Consider the following 10750-nt stretch of genomic DNA (forward strand, 5'->3'; position numbering starts at 1 on the left):
CATCGTTCGAGCCATGTGCTCGTGGTGAAAGATATCATTCACGCTGGATGTGGGTACGAAGTGTCGGTTGGGAATTTGCCGATTAGATTGGTTATGCTGCATTGGTGCCGAGCCAAAAGGAGGGAAAGGGTTGCTAGCAGGGTGTGCCGGTGGAGCGTTGGCACTCATGGGATAGCCGCAGGGATGATGGGATCCCACAAAAGGGTTGGAGGAGGCCGTATTGAAAACGCTCTGGTTGTGAAATCCACCGGACGGCGGCGGACCAGAGATCGGGTGTCCACGCCCATTGCCAGAGATCCGCGAGCTCATGCTCGGCCCCATGGATATTGGTGGGCCTGAAGTGGAGAGCGTAGCCGAGGCCGAGGCTCCGGCTGCGGACATAAATGCTGCTTGGGGGAACTGGTGACACTGAAGCGGGTTGTATTGTCGATTTCCATTGTTCGAATGGTTCGGAAGAAGGTGGGTCGTTCCCAAATGGGATATCTGTGTGGGATGGGGCGCAAGCCCATGATTAGGGTGACCTCCCACAGAGAATGGGGGCAAAGATACCTGCAAGAGAGACATGACAAATGTTCAAATGCAAATTGCCGTGGCGACGAACATCCATCCATCCATCTTAACATGAACTTGGTTCTAACTCGGTCGACAGATTTTGTGGATCAAACTTACAGGTACTGGGATATTGACACAAAGTAGCATGTTGATTGAGCTGGATCACAAGAACACCCTTAACCGATGGATACTGTGAAGCAACACATTGAACTTGGAACACCTCGCTTCGTTTGGTGGAACACAATTTCCCAAATCTGACCCAACCTTTGTTTCACCGAGACTTGTGTGTTCCATTCAAAGATAGCACAAAGGCACAACAGACATTCTTCATGTAGAAGAAAATGAAAATGCCTTGGCCACAAAAAAATATTTCCAAGCTTTCCTGGTCCCAGCTCCCTTTTGTTCCACAGCCTCTGTTCGCCCTCCAGAGTTCGCTTCTGGTTTAAGCACCAGCCAGAATTCCTTGATAGCAGAAGAGTGGTGGAACAGCGCTCGTTCTCCAGAAGACCTCTGTTGCTTGCCTACTTGGCAGTCGAGGATGGAGGTGCGAGTGTTGTTGGCGGCGTTACTCAACGCCAGTATTGGGACCACTGAAGCACACAGAGCTGCACTTGAAGGAGCTCTCTGGCTCCGGACTCACCAGCTCCCTCCCTACTTCCTTCATTCCTCATTTATGTGGGCAACGAGGCTATAGAGTTGTTATGTGCCTAGCCGAGCCTTATCGGGTCTTGTGGGAGGGAGGGAGTAGGAGGGAGACAGACTTTCCACACTTCTTCCAGCACGATTTCTACCACTACTTTGGCAGCCTCTCTCGCCCCTTGTACTATCGACTATATTCTTTCTTTTGGCACGGATGGCAGCGGAACAGGGGGTCTCTATATAATCTATGGTACTAGGAGGCCTTTGGGAGGGGGTTCACAAAGATCTGGGCTTTGCGATGAAAATCTGAGAGAAGGCGATGACACATCAGAGAGCAAGCAAGCATGTCTCAGGCGGAATCGAGCCTTATCTTTGTAATATTTGACACAATGTGTGAGTGAAAATGCGTCAGATCCTCGATGAGGAAGCACGCTACTTTGATTTTACTAGTTGAAACACATCTGAAAAATATGTGTTGACTACACTTTTCCACTCGGGAACGTCTCACGGACCTCAGGACTACTTGGGACCATCAATGGCCGCACGGAAATTAGGGAAAGCCGGCTTTTTCTTCCTCGTCTTACTTGGAGGCTTCAAGTCTTTTTTTCTATGGCAAAGTTGGGCTAGAATGAAAAAAATTGGCTTTCTACACGCGGAGGCAAACAAAAAACCGCACTCGGTGTTCAATTTGGTTGCTATGCTCTTTTTGTGAGACCTGTAAACTGGCCCATTCTCTGTTTCTTCGTTTCTGTAATTCTTAAGCTCAGATATGCACATATTAGTTATTCAACAACACGATACGAAACTTGGACCAATTGTTTAATTTGCAAAAGGTTTAGAGACCATAATCTAATTCTGTTTTTCTGAGCCTTCAGATATTCTAAATATACAGTTGAGGGTATCCAAGACCCTAAGACACCACCCTTCTTGCACAAAACTCTACGAGCCACGAGCCAATGGAACGAATTAGGAGCCAGACTTTGAGCCAAGTCTACGAATAGGATTGCCAAAGATTGCCGCCCCTAGGTCTAAGACGGAAAAGCAGCCGCAGCGAATTATTCAAGGCTCTCGGGAGCAGAATATCAGATATTAAGGATAGCGGGTAAATCTTTCAGACCGCATTTAACCAGCTCGTCGTGTCAAAAGGAACTTTCAAATGATGCTGCAGGAAGTTTGAGGAAAACTTCATGTATGGCAACCCTGAGAGAACAGACTCGAAAGCCCCTGACTAAGAGTTGTATGTGAGCAGAGTCGGGACTAAGGGTGGAAGTTGGACCCCTTGAGGGATGGTTTCCCCACTTTATAGCTTCTTTGAGAACTTTGAAGGAGGACCGTGTGAGGGGCGAAAGGCGAAAGCCGTTTCCTGGGATTGCCAACAAGACTGGGGACAAGAAAGCTTGGAAACGGGGAACGAGGGTGAGGGAAACAAAAGGAAACAAACTGGAAAGGAACTTTCTAAAGGGAGAAAATCCCCGTGTTCTGGCGCACTGAGAGGCTTAAAACAGAACAAAGGAAGAAATGGTCCAGATTATGACAGTAAAATACCACGTGACATTAGGATGCAAATAATTTAATCTAGGTAGGACAAAACTCTTCGTTTTCCGAGATGTGGGGCCAGGGAACAAAGGATTCTTCGAATTCCATGTTGACTTGATGAGCCAAGAAATCTTCTCGATAGACGAGGAATAACTTTCCATTGGCATTTGTATTCAGCGCTAAACTTATTTAATCAAGTGAAGTGCGTGCTGTTTTGTTTGCCTCAATAATTCCTGAAACTTTACATATTCCTTTCATATTAGAGGTGTTTCTAAATTAGGGAGAGGGGATGGATGATACATCCAACTCCCGACTTCTATACAAAGCTAATATCGTTCTGCAAGACACAAAGCCTCAACACCTGGGAAACGAGAGACGATAGACACTACCATTGTAAAAAAATCCTAAAACACCACTACTCACGTCACGATGATCACATCCACTTCTTTCCCGCTGTCGCATGCTCCGTCTCAGTTGCGGAGGGCTCCGACGGTTCGGATTGTTCGTCGGGGATCGTCGAGACCCGTTACCTCGGCCTTGGCTCGGAGTGTGACACCTTGGCTCTTGAGGCGAATGCCAAAAAGGATGGCGATTGCCTCGACGCATGATTATGGGCGGGGAGACGCAATGCTGATGTAGTTGATCCAACATTTCCAAAGTCGGCGGGGAAAGGCGTTGACGCTTGGGTGTGGGTGACTCTAGTTCTCTCTGCAATGAAAACCAAGAAATAAGGTGTTTGCTTCTGTTAACATAAGATGCATTTGATAACTGTTTGAAAAGGTCATCTGGCCTTGCGGCAGTCTTGATCTACTTTTCAGGTGCACCTTATTATAGGTATGAGGAAGCATTTATTTAAACAGATTGCACATGGGTTCTCGTTTGAAATGTTATATATCATCATGAACAAATACTATCTTTTAGTTTACAAGACAATACTTTGTCTATGAAGGAGGGACTAAGCATCTTTTTGATGAACAATTTCATCTTTCAAGTGCATACCTCTAGCTTCTAGGGGTCAAAAAATCGTTCAAAACGTTAAAAAAGACATTTAGAAGTTTGATAAAATTGGAACAGCGGCTAAAAATTGCATCTAATACAGCAAATCTGAAAAGACGAGCATTTACTAGTTTGCATCCATCGTCATAACAAGTCTGTTATAAATTCTATTCATTTGTTTACACTGATTGTTACTACAATCAATAAGCAAAGTTGGCCCCATACTCTTTCACGCTTAATTATGTTGGCAACAGCTTGTTAACTTTCCCGTCCCTTTACTGTTTCTTTCTTATTCGAAAAAATGTATCATTGTGTTGATAAAAGCTGTGTTAGTATTTTGAGGGGACAGAAGGACACCCGACCTAACGAGTACACCTTCCTTTTTTTATTTTTTTGATAGAGAAACGGTTAAAGTACCATACACTACCAAATCAAGAGACCCCTTTAAGAAGCTTGGAAAACATTGTTTCGAAACCACCCAAAAATGCCCACATAAGTATGTCGCTCATCAGTCTACTCTTCTCAATTAGATTAGTTCAAAAGAAGTGTGTTCCGACATGTGCAACTGCTTCCTTGGATGGGATGGATAACTGAACATGGGGAGCGATTAATAAATAAGCAGGCAAGCCCAAGAACATAGGAATGCAGAACAAGATTAGACTTGAGGTAAATGCGCAGGCAAAGGAAATTCTGTAGATAGTTTATTACCTTGATGTCTGGTTTGATGTCCACATCTTCCTCGTGGAGTGAAGTTCGTCTCAGTCGAGGAGAAAGTAGACCAGAAAATTCTAAAAAAACAAAAGTTGACAATTTCGTTGAATGTCGATTTTTTTGGCATACATTCGTGGTGGAGAAGATGCTGTCTATCAAATATGGTATTCTAACATATTGTTTTCAGCAATAATTCATGGTCGTTCAGAACTTTCGTGGTTAGTTGATGATTGGATGAAAGTTCGGAGCAGCGTGACTTTTCGGTTGAACTTTCATCAGTATTTTCCCGTCAAGGCAACTTTCACCACCACGGAGAGGAAAGGAGAAAAAGGTCTCGAGTGTAGTGTTCACTCGTCGGAAATCACAGCAGCTTTAAGAGCAACCCTCCTCCAACCATCTGTTAAACTATTGTACTTAAGAACGAACAGAAAACACCAACTTCAACGCATTCTCGTTCAAATCACTGAACTTTTTCTAACCACATTATTACTGATTCCAAATGAGCTCATTAGTAACCGGTTTGAATCACCTCTTACGGCAATGAGTGACTGTCTAATTTTTGCACGAATGACCCCGAGACAAAAGAATGCATGCAATGGGTAAGTATTGAAATCACACGGCTGATACCCGCCCTCCTACAATGCGATTGGCCGTGGGTTGATAAGCACCCACAGATAAAAGGTGACAAACGAGAGATGAAATTCAATCCAATTTAATGCTATTGGAACGTACCTGTGGTGGCACTCATCGCGAAACTGAGCAGATCATTCGGGGAAGCGCGACTCCTCGATGTCGGATGATGGTGGTGGTGTCCTGATGCTCCCATGAGATGGTGATGAGGGTGGTGATGGTGGTGATGAGGATGGAGCCCACTGTTCGAGGGAGGAGCAAAGCCCAATGCTCCCGAGGCGCCAGCACTGGCGCCAGCCGGGAAGTTCCCAGGCGAAGGCAAACCATCTGGCCCAAGTCCAGGGGAGAGGCTTAAGACCAAAGATGGGGGACTGCATCTCTGTAATAACACGTGTTGGAGATTAGTAATCTAGTAAACTGGAATTGAAATAGTTCGATGGGTTCGACCAATTTTGTACACGTATTAATGAAATATTATTACTATTTATATTGTACATAAGTTGAAATGAATATGGAAGAGCCACTAGTCTTCAATTCAGATCGAGATGCCTGTTGCCGGCCGCCTTTTCATCTATAATCACATCAGACTACAAATTTTCCCATCACGTACGTACCCCTTAGTTAACCACCCATCTGCCCGTTCGTCGTAGACAGTTGTGATTCAAAGCTTGCACAAAAGAATTTTCACACACATCACGAAAGGAACAGCTGAGCAGCGTGGCCAGCCAGGACTCCAAGGACTCGAACTGTGAACCATGAGGAAGTCCCTCTCGTTTTGACCGGCATTCTATCTCGTACCTACACATACATTGTACGTACAACAGCACTATATCACTGCTTTAGTCCCACTTGGCATGACAGCCATTGGCAACAGGGACAACGAGGACGACCGTTAGCGATATTTTCAAAGAGCGCGCTGCCATTCCACTTTCCTGAATGTGCTAGTTGAAAGGGATCTCTCGTTTCTCTCCTCGTCTCGTCCACCTCCCTTACAAACATTGTAGATAAAGGTAGATACATATGGCTACATGCACCATAAACTGTGAAAAGCCGAATTTGAACTTTTTGTGCCGAGTCCTTTGAAATCTTAAACCGTCCGAGCAACTTTTTACGGCTAACTTGTGCCCGAGGTGCCTTATTAAACTCCCTTGGTAAAAAATCAACCCAGCCGAGGATCAAATTTGAATTTTCCTTCCGAAACTGTTGCTCATGTCCTGAAATAGTCCAAGCACAAGCAGGGTACAATGTACCCTCTTTCGTACGGTCCAATCCGAACAGTTAGGTTTGGTCGCTTCCTCATTGCGAGGCCTTGAACAAAATCTCAATCTCTGCTTACACACATGCGTGTAGAGCAATCACTGCCTCGGCTATGGACATAATGTGCAAAGACCTACTGTACAGGAACACTCGTTCACGTTCAGGGCCTGGATGGAGGCAAAGCGCTGGATGGAGAATGAGATCTTTTTTTCCAAACAACACCCGCATGGATGGCAAAATACAGGCAATCACGATGACATCGTCATTTTGTTACGGGAGCACCTTGAGTCGGCGTGTACCTCCTACCAACACTGCTACTTTGTTAATTGTAACCTCAGATAAAGTGTCTTCAATTGCTTTCCATAACACTGGCCATTTTAGAGTTGTAGGAATTCGGAAACCTGTTCAAAGTGAGTATGGCAACAACAGGATGCCCTCAAAGTCTCATGACTTGAAGGAAAGACAATAACAACTTGTTTGGAAAGGAGAACGACGGGACAGTTACTCTTGAAAATAAGGAATTTTTGCACTCAAGCCTCAAGTTGAGCGTTCTCGAATTTACGTAAGGCCCAACAGATCGATTTGCTTGGACAATTCCTAGATCTAGAAACTGCTCCAGAGTGTGGTTCAAATTCGATGCGAGATCTTTGGAAACTAGAATTCGGTCACTGATTTCAAACTGGATGTGGCCGACGCCGAATGTAACCTTCTGACCGAATGGAAGAAATACCGACGATCTCAGAGTTTCAGAAAACTGGCTCTTGAATCATTGGTTCAAATGATCTGACAGATAACTCATTGATAATCCTTCAAACGATACGATTCATCTAAAAGTAGTTTTCTTTGTTCAATGTGAAAATTTGGGACCCTGGCGGCAAATTTCATCACAACTCGGGTCAAAGAGGACAACAACGTCCGCAGTCTTGAGAGAAGCAGTTCTCATGTTTTAAAAGCTCTTTGGTTCGAGCTGATCTAATTTAGGTACTCCATTTTGCATATGAACCTCAATGGCGGAAGCACGCTTGAAGCAACATGTGGTAGCATTTCCTCTACTTATCAGGATACGAAGTCTGACTACCAAAATCTAACCTTTGGAACTGGCCCTTTAGTACATTAAGCTTTGGATTGCTGAACAAAATCTGGCCAGCGATTATGCTACGAAGGCCTCACTTTGAATAAGATTTGTTTTGCAACTGCAAACAAGTCCATGCTTCCACAGCCACAGTTGATATCAATATAATGACAATGGACAAGGCATATTCGCAAGCCTACGCAACACAGCTAAGTGTGTAGCACGACAATAGGAACCAGTATTGCAGCCAGCCGTGCATTGACAGCACGCCTAAAAACAACAACCCAACCATAACCAACGATAGCCCGAGCAGTAGCTTCAGCAGCGTTGAACCATCTCCAACAAATGTCCGGCCTTCAACTTTGAACAAGCTGGATTCAGAGAGTGGAGATTCAAGGTAAAACGAAAACTCCCGCTTCACGTAGCGACAGAGATAGGTCAGGGATGCCGCGGGTATCCAAATGTTATGGATTGAGGGGGGGAATGGTGACCGATCCCTTCAACCATGACTGGACCTGGACAGGTGACACTCCCGGTCAATGTGATACGAGTAGTACATGTTTTCAGTTTGGGAAAAATGGACGAAAAAGGCATCCTTGGGTTCAAATGGCTCGTAAGAGCCCAGGGATGCCCTCTTCATGAACACTTCTTGAGATCCAGGAAGTCCGTGGTTTTGGCTCCTACACTTCTTGGCGCACCCGATACAAAGGCAAGACCAGACACAAGCAGAACGAACTCGACGGGAGCAGCAGCTGGAAACCAGACGTACATTCACCACCAACCTCCGCCTTCTCTTCGGAAGATTCTTGTCAGCCAGCCATACCCTGAATTGTGAGTCCGGGAGTTCGGAGAGGGAGAGAGGATGGGAGTCCAACAACCCCTGATGATACGATCCGATGCTCAGCTGTTATGAGAGGGGGGAGAGAACGGAGAGAACGGAGGAGGTACCCGCCTTGGTTCCATCCCGTTCATAGTAGCACAATGCTATGAGAGAAGCTGCTGCTTGCTAGTTGCTCCTCCCCGACCGAAAGTCAACATGCATGACAGCTTCCAACCCGCACACAAGCACATACACAACAATGTAAGCTGTGATGATGAAATGTGTGTGAGTTTGTGCCCATTGAGCAGAACCATCTAAACTTACAAGAATCGGTGGAGTAGGAGGAGTAGGATCCATGACTCATATTTATGACTTATATTTAGCCCGAGGAGCCACACACACGTGGAGATTCAAGGAGGTACATCTATTTTGAGCGAATTCAGAGACTACTTTTTGCTCAGGTGGGGTCAAAGGGGTTCGCATGAATGATAGTTTTGGGGCCATTTCAGTCTTTGTCTGATTGGCCAAGTTTCTAACTCGAGATGGTACTTTTAGTCATTTTTTTGTATTCTGTCGTCGCCCTTATCGCGAGGTTTGTGCAAATAGTGGCCGCTAGATTGCCTGGCCAAATCAATTGGCCACAAGATTCTTGCCTCGTGCAAGGTTTTAACGCGTTGCAATATTAAGAACAATACGCTATCTTTCTCGGGTCGCCTCCTCGCCTTTCCGTGGCCATTGCAGGGGGTAGTTTCATATTGCAAGTGCATTCCTTCGAAGAATTGGACCTCCGCAATATTCATTCCATGAGGTATTGTCTGTTCTCTCCGAAGTAAAACGGAAAAATGGAATTTCCTCTAAACTATGATCATAATCATAATTATCTTGGAGCCGTTCGTAACAAAGTCGAGACCGACAATCGTCCCATCCGGGAAGCTCCATCACGAAAAGATCATTGACCTCGACAGCGCATCTTTTGTCTTGGAATGTGTTCATGAATATTGCAGGATGGTATAATATATTGGTCGGCACACAAGTAATCCGAATGGGTGTTGTTGAGAGTCTTATTTAATTTCGTATCTCGGTCAGGGATCAGTGTCAGTCCGTGGAGGAAACGAAGAGGAAAACATCTTTTTGAAACCCAATCATAATCTACAGTAGAGAACACCGAGGAGCTCGAGGAGGAAGGACCGGAGTGGGCCGAGAACGGAGAGCTTGAGAGGCTCAACAATGAGTGTCGTTGGTAGGTAGTGCAGAATGGCCATTTCGCCATAGAGGAACGAACTGCGACGAGTAATAAGCTTTGAGGTAAATACCCCAGCTGTTGCTACTGCACCTGTAGTGGAGGTTTTGGAGCGCTTCAAAGCAGAACTTCATTTCCAAAAAGCCTTCTCGGGTTTTTTGAGCGAAACGATGGCTCATCATAAAATGAACCGTTCCTAGCCAACCGGACAGCCAACCAACCAACTGAATAGATTGTGTCCATTATGAGCCAAGTGTTCCACATCACCTGATGTTCTGTGAATCCAATCCCGAGGAACGATCATATTCATTCATTGATGACCTGAATTTTAGTTTGAGCCCTCCCCCCCCCCCGCTGTTAAAAGAAAAAAACCTTGGTTTCGGGCGCTTTATGGCTCCAATTGAAATCGATTGTCCCTTCTGTCTGGCGTTAAGCTCAAGCCTCTTGGCACCATCGACAACGCCAAGCACGATCTAAGATCTACTGGTGGTGGTGGTGGTAGTGAGTAGTGTTGGTAGAAGAGAAGAGCTACTAGATAGAGGTACGGTCTAATTGTTTGATTCGACTAGCACTTCTTCACCCCAAACCATAGTAAACTGAGGGCAATAACCCCCTGTCAACAGCGGCTTCATATCGGCGAATTCATAATTGTGAAGAGAGCCTTGATTTTGCTTGTAAAACAAGAACGATAAAATCCATGTATGTTTTACACTGCAGCAGTTGAGAGTGTCATTCATTTTTTTTTGTGAAATCCCCTCCCATGCTAATCTCTGGCTCTTAGGTACATACATGAATGTTTGAACAATTGGGTTAAAACAAACGAACAAACTTCAGCGATGCCAACTATGCAATGTCTCACATTGGAGACCATGACTACGTAGTACTGTTATTCGCTATCAAGAAACAAAGGCCGTTCATATAACAAGAGTCTTTACTTGATAGGGAAGTGTTTCCGTCTTGCCAAACATTGCACTCATTCACACTAAAATGGATTCACTCCTTAAAATAACTTATATCCAATTCTTGCAAGGAATCCTTAAACCAAAAGAGGTCTTTAACCGATGCATAGTTCGAAACAAAGAAAATAGACAATGATTTCTTACCGAAGAGTATCGAGATCGAGGACGGGTCTGATGCAGAAGTCTTGGATGGTCATTGGTTTGACCGTTTGGGTAGAGATTTGGCCATTGGACGGGCGAATTCCTCCTCACAGCCCCGCCCACTTGGGTAGACACTGTGGTGGAGGTAGACGACGAGGGATGTGGCCGTTTTCGAGGGTTTCCCGCCTCACTGATGG

The 10750-nt window shown here is 45.2% G+C and overlaps 1 protein-coding gene across 1 annotated transcript; it reads right to left on the bottom strand.

Annotated features, from left to right (window-relative positions):
• Positions 1-34: 34 nt before the first annotated feature.
• LOC131880831 (uncharacterized) lies at positions 35-6441 on the bottom strand. The gene is made up of 6 exons (XM_059227541.1): positions 6424-6441; positions 5167-5443; positions 4432-4511; positions 3151-3435; positions 148-549; positions 35-43 (listed from the first exon to the last, which is right to left on the bottom strand). The coding sequence occupies exons 1-6, from the start codon at positions 6439-6441 to the stop codon at positions 35-37; spliced, it is 1071 nt and encodes a 356-aa protein (XP_059083524.1).
• Positions 6442-10750: the final 4309 nt, after the last annotated feature.

Source organism: Tigriopus californicus, chromosome 5 (genome assembly GCF_007210705.1).
Source record: "Tigriopus californicus strain San Diego chromosome 5, Tcal_SD_v2.1, whole genome shotgun sequence".
Taxonomy (NCBI): Eukaryota; Metazoa; Arthropoda; class Copepoda; order Harpacticoida; family Harpacticidae; genus Tigriopus; species Tigriopus californicus.

Bases quoted from the DNA above. Each gene is read 5' to 3' on its own strand.
- LOC131880831 (XM_059227541.1), bottom strand. The intron at 3,436-4,431 runs GTAATAAACTAT...TTTTCATTGCAG, and splicing joins ACATCAAACCAGACATCAAG to AGAGAACTAGAGTCACCCAC. The intron at 550-3,150 runs GTGAGTAGTGGT...TCTCTCTTGCAG, and splicing joins GTGGATGTGATCATCGTGAC to GTATCTTTGCCCCCATTCTC.